General features: G+C 39.1%; 1 protein-coding gene across 1 annotated transcript in view; it reads left to right on the top strand.

The window, feature by feature from the left end:
* The window catches only part of vps37d (VPS37D subunit of ESCRT-I), a 37,283-nt gene extending 19,601 nt beyond the window's left edge, over positions 1 to 17,682 (top strand). The window contains exons 3-4 of the mRNA XM_056252889.1: positions 9,462 to 9,544; positions 16,907 to 17,682. Coding sequence (XP_056108864.1) covers positions 9,462 to 9,544; positions 16,907 to 17,389 — 566 coding nt within the window. The 3' untranslated portion in view covers positions 17,390 to 17,682. The remainder of the gene's footprint in view (positions 1 to 9,461; positions 9,545 to 16,906) is intronic.
* The last annotated feature ends 800 nt before the right edge of the window (positions 17,683 to 18,482 follow it).

Raw genomic sequence — 18,482 nt, 5'->3', positions numbered from 1 at the left:
GAATGTGGGTGGTTAGTGAAATTCCACACAAAGTGGAGAAAATGTTTAGTTAATTTGCTTCTCTGTGTGTTTAGGCCAAGTCAAACAACAAGTATCTGTTGTGATGTTTGCATGGGAAACTGCTTAAATGAAGTAGCCCAGCTGGGACCTCAGAGGAAGACTTTGGAACTCTTGAAGTCTTTCTCTGGAATTGTTGCTCCGCCATCGCTCTTGGCCTGTTTGGTGTATTCACCCTCGCAACCTGCTGTGTGCATAAATGATTTAGGCATGTGGTGGCTTTACAGACTACGAGATTAGGCTTTTCCTTCGTTTTGCATTAATTCATGTACGGTGAGGTTGTATATTTCCGCTGTAGCCCACAACATCAACCCTTTAGGGCCTGTATTCCTGCCCTTTGACCAAAGAAGCCGATATGAATTATTTGTTGACTTTTTTGGCCCCTCCTCACCATTGTGCAGCCTAACTAGTGATGCAGATACATTTGAAAGGGCTTTTGTTTGAGACCCCACCTCCAGTGGCTTTCAAAGAAAAGGCAGAGATTCATATGATAGTCAGAACGTCTCAACCGCCGAACCCACCCCTTCACCCGAGAGCCCGGCAGCGTCTGGGAACCGAAGTCTTGAGAGAGATTGATGAAAAAAGTTGCCGGAGTGAAATGCCAGCAGGAAATTGAACTGTCGTGAGCGGGCAGAAAAGAGGAGGAGACGGTGGGGTTCCTTCGGTGCCCGACAGAGCAACAAAAGATCAGCGGAGATATCTGCTAGTCCGCTTACACGCTCTGACAGAGCTTGTACAGGAAATTCCCATCTCCATGGCCACACGGGCAACGGTCCACTCGAGAAACGCTGTTTCACAGGACCTTTTTTTCTTCGCCCTTGCAGCTGCCGGCCAGTGACGGAAGGAGGGTGGAATGTTCACCTTCCTGTCACCATGAAGTGCACATGTACCAGTGCCTCCAGCTGCACCCGGATGGGTGGGAGATATTGTTCCCCCCCAACAGCAAACATCTGATTCTCATTTCTTTAGAGCCAAAAGCAAGAATGAAAAACCCTTGGATTGCTCCATCAGCTGAGACCAAAGTTGTGGCTCAGAGGCTTGTGAGTTATTGCGTAATACGCTGTGGCAGCGACAGACGTTAAGAGAAGAATTTGGCTCAGGAAGGTGCACAACTAGTTTCTTGATAGGAATTCAGGGTAGCTTGATGATAAAAGTCCCGGCGCTACCATGTTGGGCGGTTTTGTTCGCAGTCAGACTTTCCCATTTGCTTTCGGCATTAAAGCTTCTAATCCTTCAGTTCCCCCTCACATGTGGTCAATGGCACATTCTTGACCTGTAATTTTTCTGGAGGGTGACACGGCGCTGGTATACGACCCACTATCCATCCTGCTTCAAAAGCAAAGCGCACCATGAGTGCCCTTTTGTTGTTAACCTAGCGTAACGACACTGCTTACCCGAGGCCCGAACTGATGACCTTTTACAAACACTACAACCCCATCATTGACCTCTCAACACATACACACAGAACTCTCACCAAACTGGTTGTCAACCACTCCACCCTTTACAAAAAAAAAACCCTCCAGAGGGGGGTTAGCCGTAATTGCGAGCGAGAAAAGGGCATCTTTGTCTCAAAGTGCCTGTAAATCACAGGGCAAAGAGGCATGTTGAGGGAGCCGAAGAGGCCGGGGGAACGTTGTAAGAGCGCATAGTTCTTACTGATGGAGGAGTTGGTAATTAACAGGATGTGAAGTCGCTCTGGCCGTCTCTCAGTGTTTGAATGCAGGGGGCAGTTATCAAAGCTGGATTAGGTCCATTGAGCTACCACACACATGAGGCCTTAATCACTCAGTGGGGAAAGGGGCCTCTTTTGAAATCAATCTCCTGAGAATCCAACCCAAACTGGGAACTCCATGCCAAAAGCCCTTAGAAAAAATAAACTTGATACATTATGTTGACATTTCTGTTTGACTCTTTCACATTGGCTTAAGCTCAGTGACATTGAATGGGAGGAAAACTAAATGCACTGCTGAATATTAGGGAAATAGCTAAATATTTGCATAACAAATCTGACTAATAAGCATAAACTGTAATATGGTAGATTGTTTGCTCCCCTGTTAAAAAAAGAGTTCAATGGTAATACCTTGATATACTAGGTATTAGACAATATTTCTTAATGATCCATTTTTGTAATACTGTATCTAATACCATCCGTTTTAGCATGGTGATATAGTAAAAACTATGATTTGAAACACGTTTACTATATGGATGACTTATACAGGACAGATATTCAAATGTGTTATATGTCTGTCTTGTTTAGCAGAAGTACTGTACGGTATTTAATGAACGTGTGTAATATAATAATGTATTTATAGACTGTGCGTCTGCTGCGTCATGCCTTTAGCGGTGTCACATACACTTTCGTTTCAAAGTTTGTGGTCAGTAAAACTTTTTTAATGCTTCTAAAGGAATTCTCTTATGCTCACCAACTCTTTTCTATTTGAATGTATTTTAAAAATAGAATTTATTCCTTCGATGGCAAAGATGCTGCTTAATATTTTTGTTAAAACTGTGATGCATTTTTGTTTTCAGGATTCTTTGATGAATAACAGTTCAAAAGAACAGGAATTACATGTAGAGTTAAAGACGTTTATTTAAAGTGACTTACAAATAGATACAAATTATATTTATTGGAAATTTAGTTTTCGTAACAATGATCAAAAGTGACAGTAAACTATTTAATGTGTCCTTGCTGAATAAAAGTATTCATTTTTTAAAAGAAAATCTTATTCAACCCAAACTTTTGAACGCTAGTGTATGTAATGATATATAAAATGTTAAATATATATACATTTTTAGAAGTCCCATATCTCGACTACAATGAACCATGATACATGTTCAAAAAACATAATGCGGTAGTACTTTTTTGTTAGTCTCTATTTTTTTTCCGAGTCGTTAGTGGTCATGCAAGATTGTTGAAAGACATTAGTGATGTTGAGTCTGTTTTGAGTGTTGTTTGGCAATGTTTTTTTTTTTGAAGAAGAAGAAAACATGTGTTGACCTATCTGTCAAGCATTTAATTACCCAGAAAGGTCTCCTCAGGCACCTGTATCCCTGTGTTTGGGCTTGCGTGGCGTCCTCACATTGTCTATTTGACCCGAGGAAAACCTGAACAAAAGGCCTCCACAAGTACATTCTTCAGAAGGGCGCTGGTGTACTTTTCCCTCTAATTCTACATCAGAATTGACACATGAACAGAATTTTGCTGTGCAGAAGCAGATGTCTGTTTGATCAAGGAGAAGTGTGAAAATTGACTATTTACTCCACCTAATGTTGTTCCAAATCTCTATGACTTTCTCCCAAATCAGTGAATAATGACTTGGAATATAGTGCATGAGTCATATGGACTGCTTTTATGGTTCATTTTGATGCCTGTCATGCAGTTTTCCCCCTTTTTTTGTCTTTTCTGTTTTACAGCAAACTGATTGATACAGATTTGGTTGAACTAGCCTTTTTTAGAGGATGTGATGTGCAGGTTTTCGCGTGCAAACTCAACGGGGCACATACGCCGTCTGAAGTTATTCCTTTCATTCTGATGACAGGAAAGCAGCCGGTGGTATTTATCTGTAAAGACCACAAAAGAACACCCACCGTTCTGTTATTTTGACAGGAAGTGAGGGAGTGTGTGCGCACACGCTTGCAGAGAAGAGAGCGTTTCAACTTTCCCCGTGTATATGCTCACACATTTATCAAGCCTATTAGAATTAGCTGTGCCAAGAATTCCATTAAACGAAGCCAACGTGAACTAAACTGTGCGGAAAACATTTCAGATAATCAATTATTCCAAACAGTTGTCACTCTTGTACTTGTATACCATTCATCATTGTGGCAGTACACAGCATTATTTATAGAAAGAAAAGGTGAGTTATAGAAAGTGAAAATATTCTTGAATGAATGAATGATGTGATGACACAGCAGCATTAGCTTGCGCACCAACAAAAAGTGTCGCGTTTCAAGGTTGCTTTACACTGACAGAAGTCCTTGTGTAAATAGCACTTTCCTTCCGTGCATAGTAATGTGTCCAATCCATTGACATGGGACTCGGGTTGACAGGGTGTGTAGCGTTGAAAAATTTACTGGTCCACTGAGTCTTGCATGCTAGGTCCATTTCACTGCTCAAGACTTGGAGAATCTGTTTTCTCATTTTTCATTTGTCCTCAATTAATCATTCACGAGCTTGAGCTAATATCTCGTGCTTAGAGGCATGCTCATGCATATTTTACTGACATAATAATTAGGAATCTCACCTAGATAAAAATAATTAGGTTTCAATTCACTTCAAAAGGCTTTATTGGCATGACAAAAAAAATATATTTATTATTAACTGATTGTGAGCAAGTAAAATCAGGTAAATTTACATTCACTAGAAGCGGCAATAAAAGCAAAAAAAAAATTTAAAATTCTTTTTAAATATTAAAATATAATATTAAATATAAATATCAGATGAAAAGCTGAAGTTGAAATACTAAAATGACTGAAACTAAAACTAAACTAAAAATAAATGAAGGTTAAATAGAAAAAGCATATAACAAAATTACTAAAAGTTAAACTAAAATTTAAATTAACTGAAAATATAACAATAAAAGCGAGTTCTAAGTATTATAATAGTATAAATGACAAAAGCACATCAAATTAACTGAAAATATAACAATAAAAGCTAATTCAAAATATTAATATATACTGTTAATTTCTTTTTATATGAAATTACAGTACATTCCAGGTTATTAATTGCATTACTTTGACAGTAATTCCACAGTAGGTTTTCTCTTTTATCTAACTGCACTTTTGGAAATGTCTTGTAAAATCTACAATATCATACTGTATTTCTACAGTGCATGTACTATGAAGGTACCCAGCATGCAGTGCGGCTTGAATAGATTATGCTGTTTTCATTTGTCACACTTCTGACATCAGAAATTTGAATATGAATATACAAGAATACAAAAATACATTATTGCTCCAGCACTTAAGGATTCCTTTGTGGAAAAAGTGTGCTTAATTGTATTGAATTGTACTTCAAATAAATGATTACATTGTAAAAACGTCAAATTAAAGGTTTAACTTTAAAGTAGTTTTTAAATCATTAAAGAAGTACACTTATTTTGATGTGTTGACTAACACACCAAAGCATATGTGCTTGATTATAAGACATAGAGGTAATTATGAAATCACATAGTGGAAGTGGAAGTTCAGCTCATTGCATTTCATATACATTTAACTATAGTATTTACATTTAATTGAAATTAACATGCAATTAAGTGACCAAAAACATTGGTTTCATCTAAGTATATTCTTAGAAATTGCGTTATTTCCGTTATAAGTACTCTTTTTAAAAAGTATGCTAAAGTGTACTTCTTTTTCCCAAGGTTTGTCCTGTGAGAAGAATCAATTTCCCCTTCCAGAGACATTCAATATGAATCCATTTATTTTAAAAATTCTAAAGTCAGACCTCAAAAGACCTTTTGTTTGGAACAAAACAATTGTGTTCAGTCAATGAAATCAATTAGCATTATGTATTCATGGAGAGGGGGAGGGGCAGAACCTGTCTCTGGTCTATTGATCTCTGAAGGTCAGCTCAGATGAATGATGATTTTCTTTCTCTGATTGGCCATTTCATTCATGCATCTAATTGGTTGAATTTGCCTTTGTTTCTGTTTTGGATCCATGTGACCACTTCAAGGAGAGGACAGTGATCTGACATGTCACAATAATAGCGTTGGGTCTTTAGCTTGATAACCATCAGTAGCCATTGTGACTGCGAGATCCCAGAAGCCCCAGGTCATATCTCTGGCTCCAGTGGTCTTCTTGCCGTGGAACGGACGCCCCGCAGCGCATCTACATGGTTTCTCCCCAGTATGTAGGTCACCCACAGCTGCTCCCCAAGTGTTTGTTTGGCTGTCTGTCGCCTTCCATTACCGTTTCATCGCGTGGGTCTCCGGGGCCATGCACGTGGTGTGCCACTCCCCCCTCGCTCACGCTGACATGCCTCAGCAGTCACACGGCCACAACGTACAGATACACACGAACGCATGTGACATAGTGGGCCTTTGAATATTCATGTTCTGAGAGCAGGACATATAAAAGGCTTTTTGTGAGTTATTGGCAAGGCGTTTGCCTGACTGATCTGAGAGAGTGTTGGCATCAATACATTGTAGTGACAAGATGAATTAAGGATGAAGCTCATCATATAAGAGTCAGTGGGAGAATCTTAAATAGATTATACAGAATGGAATGGCAATGGTATAATACTGGTATGCATCATAAGAAGAATGGTATTACCATGGCTATTTGGATGTGGTATTATGGTGTTGTCATGTTTTTAGTCACAACACAATTTTATAAGTAATAATTGTGTCATTTCTAAACCATTGGCATGGTAATACCATTCTTCTGTTGAAGCATAGCATTATTAATTAAGCAATTCATACTTTTTCAAATTAATACTGAATACTGTAATGTTTCACTTTATAAATGGTACAGGTAATAACTTTTTACTGTAGTACTTATAATTTTTTTCCTATTTAAAATGAGCATTTTTTTACAGTGTTGGAGATGCTGGAGATTATGATAATCATACAGTACCATTATAAATACCATCTGATACCTTCAGTGTACCATGGTGCCTCCACAGTAATTTTCTCAAGAGCATTTGCGTCCTGGCTGTAATAGAGGTTTGTTTGGGGAGCAGCTCTGCCTTATTGAAGCGCAAATGGTGTCATTGCCTTGACCTGTCTGTGCCCTCGATGGCCACTAGCTCAGCTTTTCACATCCCCTGTGGACTCAACACATCTGCACATTAGCATAATTGCCGGTTGCCATAGCAACCCCAGCACAACACTTAGAGGTCCTGAGCCCCTCACTCTCATCACTGGACATGAGCTAACAGAAAGTGATTGCGTCCACCCTCGCCCTCAGGGCACTGCAATAACACTGTAAAGAGACCCGAGTGCAGCTTCAGTCCTGCACAAAGTCTACACAAAGACTCAAGCAGTGGAGCTTCTTCACAGCTGAACACATTCACGATATGTTTTCACACACTGTTGTGGCGTTCTTTTGTCCTGCTGGCACAGTTACCAGCCCCTGAGAGATCTGTTTGTGTAGCGGGACACTGTCAGCTGACGTGTTTTTTTTTAATACATTAATGTTCCATTTATTATTACAACATGCACCAAAAGAACCACAAAAGTACTCTTTGTAAAGAGGACATATTATGCTTTTTACATTTGTTTTTAACGTTAGTGTGTAATGTTGGTGTTGAAAAGGTCTGAAAAGTTACAAAGCAAAAAGTCACTCCAAACAGTGTTATTTTCTATATCAGTGTGCACTGTTTCGGAACTCCCCCTTGTAGTCTTGAGTTTTATTCTGGGAACGTGCATGTCAGGCCTGTTTAAGTTGCGTTAGTGTGTTGAAACTCGTGGTTATCGTGACATTTCTCGAAGCGCTCAAACCAATCACAACACACTGGTCCAGCCAACCAATCAGAACACACTGAGCTTTTCGGAAGGAGGGGCTTCATAGAGACCAGAGCGTTACTGACAGATTAAAAAGAGAGGTGCTGCAACAATGTAAAGTATGTGAAAAAAATTGAGTTTTTTTTAACCGTAAAGCATGAAAACCTATTGTAATAGACCCTACAAACAAAATCAAGACACTGTAAAAGGGTATAATATGGCCTCTTTAAAATAAAGGGGATTTCAACAGCAATGCCATAGAAGAACCATTTTTGGTTCCCCAAAGAACCTTTCAGTGAACATTTTTCTACTATAAAGAACCTTTTGTGGAATGAAAAGTGTCCATGGATGTTAAAGGTTCTTAATGGAATCATAGATGCCAATAAAAAACCTTAATTTTTAAAAGTGTAGCCATACCATGTTTCAGATCTTTATTTAGTCACACGATAGCGTTATGCGAAGAACAGATAGAAAATTAAGTTATTCTCTGGAAATCCTCTCATGCATAGCTCTTAAATCTCATGCACGCTTGCACGTTCAAATGTGTAACAGTTCTTGACAGACTGACAGCTTAGTGAGTAACCTGTTAACTCTGTGTATTCTAAGCACACACTGCGGTTATGTCATCTGTCACCGTAAATTATCAAGCTCTATAAACTGGGTGGATTCTGATTGGCTGAAAGTGATTCCAATGATATTGTTATCGTAATATGATCTATGCTATGTTATGATAACATTGTAATGATGTATGTGTGTAAAGTTACTCAAAACTATGGTATATTGTTGTCTTTTTCCCTTTCATTGGCATTGGACTGTTATGCTTTGCACAACTTTATTGGTAATTGCTTTTGAGTTTGGATTTTGGTTCAGATAGAAATAATGTATGTTGACCAGTGTTAGTGTTACAATTTGTTTAAAATCTTTTGACAAAAACAAAATTGTCATGGCAACCCGTGACATTCTACTCTGAGCTGTCCTAGAATTGGCAACACTATCAACGCCAAAATTAACCTGCAGCAGTCAGGTGGTGCAAGTCAGCGCTCTTTAAGTTGTTTACATTCATTATTATTGTAACGATATGTGCTTTAAGACACGAGGTATAGTCTAGATGGGATGTACCCAAAAAGTGAAAGGGAGGAGCTATATATTAGTTTAATGCCGTCTCTCGTTAACCTTTGCAGACTCTGCTGTGTGTGCGTTCATGTGTTTGGAAGAGGTGTGGCTTTAGAGAGCGCTCTAAAGGAAGGGTGGGTTCTTATGCTTTCAAAGCTAGCTTGCTATTGCTAGCCTCTCCGAAATTGCCTACCCTACCTTAAAATGTAAATGAATAACTGGTATTTTTTGGGGGGAGTTCAGTTTTATGAGGAGGTGTTTAGTTTTCCATCGCACTGCAATGAAACTGGCCAACTAATGAGATTGATGCCTTTGGTCACATGCTCAGAGCTGGCACTCATGTATACAGCATTATGGACAGTGAATAGCAGAGGAAGAATCCGGAACCGGCTCTCTTGTCTCTGTACTCTTAGTGTTAGAAATGGAAATTTGCGTACTGCTGCCATTTTGTGCTGCTGTATTTCTGTTTCTCTGTAAGCGCCACTTACTGTCAAAGCATTTTTCCCCTGCAGATATCGATAACAGCTCATTTTGGTAAATGAGATGATAACTCGGTAGTGAGTGATTGAGTCGTTTTTTTAATCTGTTCAACCAATGAACTGAAAACAGCTGTCTCAAAAGTATCATTCACTCACTCTATGTAACAGGAGGTTGTCTATTTATTATCTACATTATTTTGTGTTGTCTTTCACATTTGTTGTCGTGGGGCAGTAGATTCAGCAGCGGGGCAACTGGGGAGTCACAATGATATCTATAGAAATAACTTTCACTCCTCACAGTTCTGAGCCAGTGTCATGTTGAGAATTGAAACTGACTGAGATTAAATGTTTGTGGTTTTTCCAGAGGCCTTCACGGAGAAGCACAGCCCTCAGACTGCCCACAATCTGCTCCAGGAGGAGGTCGCACGTGCCGAAGAACAGTCTGAGGTGATTTGAAAGTCCTTTGCATCCTTTATATCTCCAGAAACTCTTTCTGTGTCTTTTATGTTCAGTCCCCTCAGTACAGTAAAATTTTGACATGTTGTTTTTTAGCATTGAATCCACTGTTGAATGAACATGCCCTGTTCACTGAACCAGAACAAAGCAGAATGAAAGCCTGACAAAAGTGCAGAAAGTCCTTACTCTACATGACACAATCCTTGTTTACACAGAACCGCTCTGAATATAAGGGTGACGTGAAGGTGAAAATCCACTCTAAAAATCCACTAACCTCTACACTATACTTACAAAGATGGATCTGTGATCTAATCAATGATTTAAAGCATTGACAGCCCATGTGTCATAAATAAGAGATGAGGCTAACACATCAGAGCTGATGTCATGTCTCCAGCACTGTGGTTTGTCCCAGAAGTGGAAAACCAGCACTCCCAACATTTCATTAAGAACATTTCTCCTCACATGGTGTTCAATTGTTTTTCCTGCTACTGTAGATATACAGTATATAACTAAACCTATAAGGAATTAGCAAGTGCAGGTGTTCTGGGTGAATTTTAGTGTAATGTCATGCACTTGCTAGGGTGGTTGCTTATTGGCCCAAGTCATACTTTACTCAAAAAGTCTCAATAATATTCCCTTCTTCGATATAAGTCTTTGAGACTTTTTTTTGCCCACTAGGCAAAAAATGCATTTCTGATTGCTTAAAGTACTAATAGTACTCAAGAATTTGCTTTATTTGAGCTGTCATTCGTGTCTGTAGCACAGGTACAGGACAAGTTTGAAGTAATAGACTGTACAAATTGTTCAATATGAATACAACAGTTGTTGTAATATCAGCCCTCACGGTCTCAGAAGCATGAAAATGGTTTCATCTGTTTGTATGGATATAATTAAATTTTGCCTTGCAATGTCTGTGTATCCCTGTTTTTCATCCATGAGCTCATGTTGCTTGTTAACATTCATTACTAGTGTTGGGAAATCAGGCTTGTTTGCACGTATCGATTCATTTGAACAGTTTCAGGTAAAAAAAAAAAAAAGGACAGGTATTTGTTGCAAATTACTACTGTTCAAAAGTTCAGGGTTTGTAAGAATTGTTTGTTTTTGAAAAAAGTCCATTTATTTGATTAAAAATACAGTAAAACAGTATTATTGTGAAATATCATTACAACTTAAATGAATTGTTTTCTATTTTAATATATTTTAAAATGTAACCTATTCCTGTGATGGCAATGCTGACTTGTCACATGATCCTTTAAAAAATCATTTTAATATGCATATTTGGTGCTCAAGAAACATTTCAATGTTGAACATTTTTGAGGAAACCATGATGCATTTTTTCAGGATTCTTTGATGAATAGAAATCTTTTGTAACAATGATAATTAACTATAAATTAACAAAAAGCAAGGCAAAAAATAGTTTCTTTGTATTTTAATAAAATGCTATTTATTAAACCTGTTTCACATGCAGATCAATGAGTCAGCGAGTTGTTGACTCAAAACTACGCGTTTACAAACCATTTGAATAGATTCATGGAAAAGATTTGACTCAGAAGAACGATTTGTCCACAAATTGAACATCGCTAATCATTACGTGATATGTTAGCATCACAGACTATTCAACAAAGGGCTTAAAACAGCTCAGCACAACATGTGCCATTGGAAAAATACTTCTTAGATGTGTTCTCTTGTTGTTGTCTCAGCCGCCCTCAGCTGTGTCTGATTGAGCTACATTGGATTATCCATCTCCAAGCTGTAAACAAGCACTGTGTCTTCCACCTCACACAGGCCCGATCGATAGCTCTGTGACTTTGTCATTAATGCCCCTGCCGTCTGATTGATGATCTCACTCCGTCGTAAGTAAGCTGTACGGAGAGCCAGCCTTCAGCAGGACCCGTGCCAGACAAAACATCAGACCGACACGTGTGTTTAAACCCATGGATTCCCACAGGACTTGCATATTCTATTAGTCTGGAAAAGGACTGACAGCAACCGTTCATAGACTGCTCTTATATGAAACTATAAAATTTTAATGATGCCTTGATTGAGGAATTATAAAGAGTTAATAAAGAGCAGGAGACCACACGAAACGCTTTAAGACCATTAAGACAAACAGACGTTTAAAAATGTTTTTGGGGAATTTATAACTTTTGGATACTTGTAACTTTGTGTTCACGCAATAGTAATTTTACGTTTGATTACACTGGGAAACCCCACTGAGGTAAGGCATCATTACTGTTGCTGATGCTCGAGCGTTTTCAACAAACCCCTGACCTTAAGTAATAACTTGTAATGTAGTGTTTGCCATGTTTGTTTGTTTAGAAAGATGTGCTATGACATTTTTTATTTGATTTTTGCCTGCCAGACATTTAAACGAGTGAAAAAAATCCTATAGACTTGGATTGAAATGGGGATTTGGGGCAAAAAACAAACATAGTTTTTTTTCATCCCAACGGTGCTCTATTGCAGGGGTACTCAAATATAATTTGAGAACATCCAGTTGCACAAAATTCCTTAGTGGGAAAGGTCCGGATAGATATTGTTATAGTACAGCACAGTAAAGACCATACTTGTCCGTACTATGATTTGGGATCAGTTGTTTTCAGGACTATTATTAAATATATTAAATGAGACACATTTTAAGGACATAATTGTACAGGCTGTACTTGTAGGCTATTACTATTTGTCCTGCTGCATCAAGAAAAAAATTGGAAATTACAGTAAAACTAAAAGTATTTAACAAATAGGTACACTTACAAAAATATACTAAACTGCACATTTGTGACGACGACATATCTGAGCAAAAGTGGTTGCATAGTAATCTGTATGCAAAAAAGTTACTGTTGTGATGCATTGGGCATTTCATTCAATTGAATAAATAATAATAATATCTAAGTGCACATTTATTAGAGAACTGCACAGACTTTGTTCCATGCATGCACCACTCTGTATCTCGCATCAATGACTGATGACTGAAAAATGAAAAATATTTTTTTTCCTACCAATACTTTGAACTGTGGGAAAAAAATGGTGTGAGTGCAATTCTAAGACAGTGTTACAGCTGTTCATTGCTAAGCTTGGTGTGGTTCTTGGTGTTAATAATGTTCATTGTTGAGAATGCTGACTCACAGCAATATGTGGAACCAAACATGGTCAGGATGTGTAGTATCACTTTATTTAGAAAATGAGCTGCCGGCACCATCTTTCCCCAGAAAGTGGCAGGGTCACAAAAACCAACCTTCTCTTTCAAAGCCACATTTTCTTGCAGTTCAGTCAACTTCATTTGTAGTGATGCAACATTTGCCCATCTGAGGATCTGTTTTGCTTCCTCTGGAAACTCATTTTTGACCAAGAAGGGCTTCTGTATGATCAGCAGCATTTTCCTTCAAGAACAAAATCATCAAATTGAGTCTTGAAGTTGTCCATCAGCTTCTTTATGAAGCTAGCATGGTAGGTCATATCTTTCTCTCCCTGGGTTTGCTCCAAAAGTTTGGGGAAGTGGACAAGTTCACCTTGGAGATCAGTCTTGAAAATCACTAATTTCTTCTGGAAATCCCGGTCAGCTGTTATCAAATCATATACTGTGTTGTTCTATCACTGCAGCTCAATGTTGAGCTCATTAAGATGCGACGTAATGTTTGCCAAAAATGCCGTTTGCATCTTCTCCACATCTTCCAAAAACTCTTTTCACTCTTTTGCTCTGATAGGAAAGCTTTGATCTCCTCCCAAACAGCCCAAAAGCGCTCTAAAACCTTGCCTTTGCTGAGCCGTCTGACATTGCTGTGCAGTAGTAAGTCATCATAGACACCATCCGTCTGTGATGACGGAGACCACGACTTCAGATCTATCCCTCTTTTTGTCATCATCCCTTTGATGGCCTCATTGATGTCCTCTCCTCGTGTGTGTGTGTGTGTGTGTGTGATTCAAGAGTTGTTAAACCCAACAGGTCTTCACAGAATTCCTTCTTTGTTTCATCTTAGAATCTCACAAATACCAGAAGCTGGCCATTATCAGTGGTATCTGTTGATTCATCCACAGCTCAAGAAATGCACGGTGCTTTCTGAATGGCCTCATCAAGTTAGCACGTCTTCAGATAAGATTTGAGTTCTTAACGTTGACGTCTTTGACAAGAGCTATAGACTCGGAGTATATAAGGCACATTTGGTTTGAACTTGTTGCGGGGAGAATGAATGCATTATTTTCTGTCCATTTTCGCTATCAACTTTTCTTTTCTTTGAACAAGCCGTACTTATAGAGAGCGAGACATTGCGCTGGTGTCGATCCCGTTTGAAAGCTGACTAAAATGATTTTATTGATATTGTTTAATGCTGTTCAGTACGTATTGGTCTGGACACGGACTGCGGTCCACCATTTGAATATGACTGCTTTATTGGATTGAGATCTGGTCACTGTGAAGGCCATTTGAGTATAGTGAACTCATTGTCATGTTCAAGAAAACAGTTTGAGATGATTTGAGCTTTGTGGCATGATGAGTTTATCCTGCTGGAACTGGAAGTAGGGCACACTGGGTAGAAGATGGGTACACTGTGGTCATGGTCAGCAACAATACTCAGGTAGACTGTGGTGTTTAAACGATGCTCAATTGGTACTAAAGGGCCAAAAGTTTGCCAGGAAAATATACCCACACCATTACACCAGCAGTCGCCTGAACCGTTGATACAAGGCAGGATGGATCCATGCTTTCTTGGTGTTTAGACCAAATTCTGACCTTTCATCTGAATGCGGCAGCAGAAATTGAGACTCATCAGACCAGGCAACGGTTTTCCAATCTTCTGTTATCCAGTTTTGGTGAGCCCGTGTGAATTGTACCCTCAGATTCCTGCTCTTATCTGACAGGACTGGCACCGGTGTGTTCTTCTGCTGCTGTAGCCCATCTGCTTCAAGGTTTGACGTGTTGTGCATTCAGAGATGCTCTTCTGCAGACCTCGGTTGTAATGAGGGGTTATTTGAGTTACTGTTGCCTTTCTATCAGCTTGAATCAGTCTGGCCATTCTCCTCTGACCTCTGGCATCAACATGTTATTTTTACCCATAGAACTGCCGCTCACTGGATATTTTTTCTTTTTTGGACCATTCTCTGTAAACCCTAGAGATGGTTGTGCGTGAAAATCCCAGTAGATTAGCAGTTTCTGAAATACTCACACCAGCCAATCTGGCACCAACAACCATGCCATGTTCAAAGTCACTTAAATCACTTTCTTCTCCATTCTGATGCTCAGTTTGAACTTCAGAAGATCATCTTGACCATGTCTACATGCCTAAATGCACTGAGTTGCTACCAAACCATGTACCTAATAAAGCTGTGTGTGTTGTATATTACATTGTATATATGATTCTTTATTTATTTTAGTTTTAATTTTCTAAACTAAAAGTTTTTTTGCTAAATTTTGCTTCATTTAAAATAGCGCAAATTATTTTTAATAGTTTTAGTTTTAGTAAACAGTAACAACACTTCCCAGAACACCCATAGCAACCTCATGTCAACATGCTAAAAAAACAGTCACATCTGAGTAAACGTATCGCAACGCCATAAGTTTTACTTCTGAAAATGTACAAATCACATTTCACGAGTTCCCACTTACATACAATTAGAGGTTGTATAGTTTAATGCGTATTTAGCGTGCTGTCCGGGGGGAGGGCTCCGAGCTCGAAATTTGGCCCGAACCCAGAGTACTCCCCCCTGTATGTAAATGGTTAGGACTAGAAGAGTGGAGAAGGGGTGGTGGAGGGATGCTGCTGCTAAACTGTCAATGGATTGAGGTGAGATTGCTGAATCTATATATACACCTCTTATCATTGATTGCTGAGTGCTCTCCACCCGTGTTAATTATCTGAACGTGCTTCTCCCGAACTTTATTAAAAAAACATCATTTATATGTATATTTTCTGAAAGGACAAGAGGAACTTAGAAGACTATTTGTATTCATGCAATAGCTTTTGGATCCTTTTACTTTATATTTGTGGAATGGTAGCTTTACCTGCAATTATAAAATGCCAATGTGACGTAGATGGGGTAGGACATCATATTGCGGAACCTTATTTATTGATTTATTTGTTTATTTATTTGAGTCACACATTGCAAGTTATTGTCCTATACTGATGTGTAGTTTGCCAAGGGCAGTGTTCTAAAAGACTTTATTGTTCTGTCTGCGAGTGCATTTAGGCGGTGGGTTTGTGCAGACGAGACTTGTTAATTATTCAATCCCCATACTGAGACAGACAGAGTGCAGACACCTGCCCCTTCCACCAGAGGCTTCAGTAGACACATGAGCTCATGTTAAATTTATCCTGCGATTCATTTGTGCAGACATCATGTTTGTGCGTTAAACTCTTCAATGTAAAAAAAAAAAGTCAGGTAATCAAAACATGTGCTTTATGTATTAACATCTAAATTCATTTATTTTCCCTGCTGTAAAAATGTTTATATATATATATATATCTTAAAACGAGCCTAAAGTAGTTTTTATGGTTTTAGAGAGGTTTTGGGAACTTTTATGCTGGTCATGGTGGGAGATCAACTAAGGTAGACCAGGATTTCCCAAACAGAGGTTCATGATTTTTTTTATTATAAATAAATAGACCGAACTGAAAACTGAAATGTGCAATTCTTTCTATTCAGTGCAACTAAGAGCAATTATCAATTCAAAGGCCGCAAAAATAAAAGCTTGAAAATGTTAAAAGCTTTAGGTTTTTAACCTTTGAAAGTGAAGAATTTAAGACATAAAGGTCTAAATATTAGCATTGCCACATGTAGTGTAAAATAAAATGATTATTATAATGATCTAATATTCATTTTAATTTTACAATACAATTATAATTTACTAGTATAAATAATTAAAACACTAGTATATTTCGGTCTCTTTTTTATATGCAATTTGATTGGGTTTCTAAAACATAGAGGTTGGTCATGCAGCCTTATATAAGAATAGTTTTAAAATAAAAACAAATCCAGTGGTCATTAACCAACATACGAATGTGCTGTTGAATTATGAAAATATTTACATTCTGGTTTCCCCAGAGCATCTTAAACCTGCTAAGACCAGCATTACCTTTTTAAGTTTTTAATGGTTTAAGCTTTTTTTTTTCAGCAAGGGTTTATTTAACTCAAAAATACTTCTTGAAATGATAGAATCAATCAGACTGCTTGAGATTATGCCACTAAAAGTCATATTAAGGTTCATATTAGGTGTAAAAATAACTTGTTTTATGCAGCTGGGCTTTGACATTTGTCTTGGAACATGATGAGTTCAAAAAGACAACTGCGTCACACTTGTTATGAATCCGGCTTGACTTCCCGCCCTCTAATACCTGTTTATTTGTCATTTGACCTTCACAGGAGTTGCTGGAGAGGTTCATGGAGGGCCACGTGCCCCTGGAGGAATTCCTTGATTCTTTTCAAAGCCACAGGAAGACGTACCATATCCGCCGCGCTCAAGCCGAGAAGCTCCAGGAGTTCAACAGACCCGACAGGAAAGCGAAGAAGCGGGAGGAGGAGCAAAAGAGGGAGGAGGAACAGAAGGATTCCCGTCCCAACGGCTTCAGCGCTCACCACGGCCCTCCTCGTGTCTTCCAGCTCAGATACGGTCTGACCCCGGCCATCCTGCTGCCTCTTTCCCCTTCCTCGGCTTCAGTCCTTCCTCCTCTGGACTCACGCTCATGCCACCCGCAGGTCTCAGGGCCTGGCGCTCCTCACTCCTGCCCCGGCCAGCCCGTTGGCCTGAGAGTAATAGGACAGTTACCCGGCTGGCCGGTGAGGCCGGTCCGATTGCAACAGCTGTACAGGCCCAGTCCCCATCAGTCCGAGCCTCCGTGTCGATAACGCTCAGCACCGCGAGTTTGACGTGAAAGCAAAAGTCCACAAATTACGCAAAGACCACGTGAAGCCTTCATCGAGTCGATATATAATACTGATGCTGCCATGAAATCAAACTAGGGCTTCACAATTAATCGCAATGAAACCGCATGCGATTTGGCAAAGGCTCCCATTATTTAATGCGCAGCTTGTCAGTGCAGCACGACTGATCGGTAGTAAATGCTGCTCCATCTGAACGCCAGAGGGCGCTCTCACGCAGACACGCCAAATATGCCCCGCCGCAGAAGTACGATAACACACGTCATTCCAGGAAATCCCTATCGATTGATTAAACATGACTAATAAACACACGACTGCCTTATTCTGTGTAAGAAGTCACATCATCTCAGAAGAATGCTCAACCGTCGTCATGAAGTGAGTTTGGAGTAAAAGCATGTTATTAAATGTTTTCCATTGTCGGACAAGGTTCATAAATGCGTTCGAAAACGTTATAAGTGACTCAAACTCACAGTGCTTTCAGATGGAGCAGCGTTTACAGAGCCATACATCAATGACAAGCGGCGCAGTGACAATGACAATGATAATCGCAGCCAAAATCGCGATAAGCCAAATCGGTTTAAGTGCGATAACATGGAAATTGCGGTTTAATCGTGCAGCCCTAAATCAAACATTCATGTACCCAAAAAGGGAGGATAGCAGAAAGCCATAAAGTATTTGTTAATGTTGCTTGTCGTTGTTGCTTGTTCGTTTAACTTGGTTGTGTTTTGTATCTGTGTGGGTTTAGTGGGGACGTGGCAGGAGTTTAGCTGCTGTGTGTATGAGGGAAGTGCCCTGTTTCATGAGACACTGCTTTTTGACTGGAAGGTCTTTCGGACCGCTGAGGGACTTGTGAAATGGCACCTTTTTGTAATGTTAATGGGTGTTAAATAAAGTCTAATCATGATGTTTATTTTAAACCAATATTTGGTTGTTTTGTATTTTCTGTTTCTTTGGTGTTGGTCTTGAATTTGGTAATACTGTAAAAAATCTGTTCACACACAGCGTGTTTTTGCATTCCACTGCGCTACTTTACACGAAGAATCTTTCTTGAAACAACAAA

The sequence above is a fragment of the Rhinichthys klamathensis genome, unplaced genomic scaffold (genome assembly GCF_029890125.1).
Source record: "Rhinichthys klamathensis goyatoka isolate OS25496 unplaced genomic scaffold, OSU_Roscu_1.1 h1tg000099l_1, whole genome shotgun sequence".
In the NCBI taxonomy this organism is placed as follows: domain Eukaryota; kingdom Metazoa; phylum Chordata; class Actinopteri; order Cypriniformes; family Leuciscidae; genus Rhinichthys; species Rhinichthys klamathensis.
This window is presented reverse-complemented; position numbering and strand designations above follow the sequence as displayed.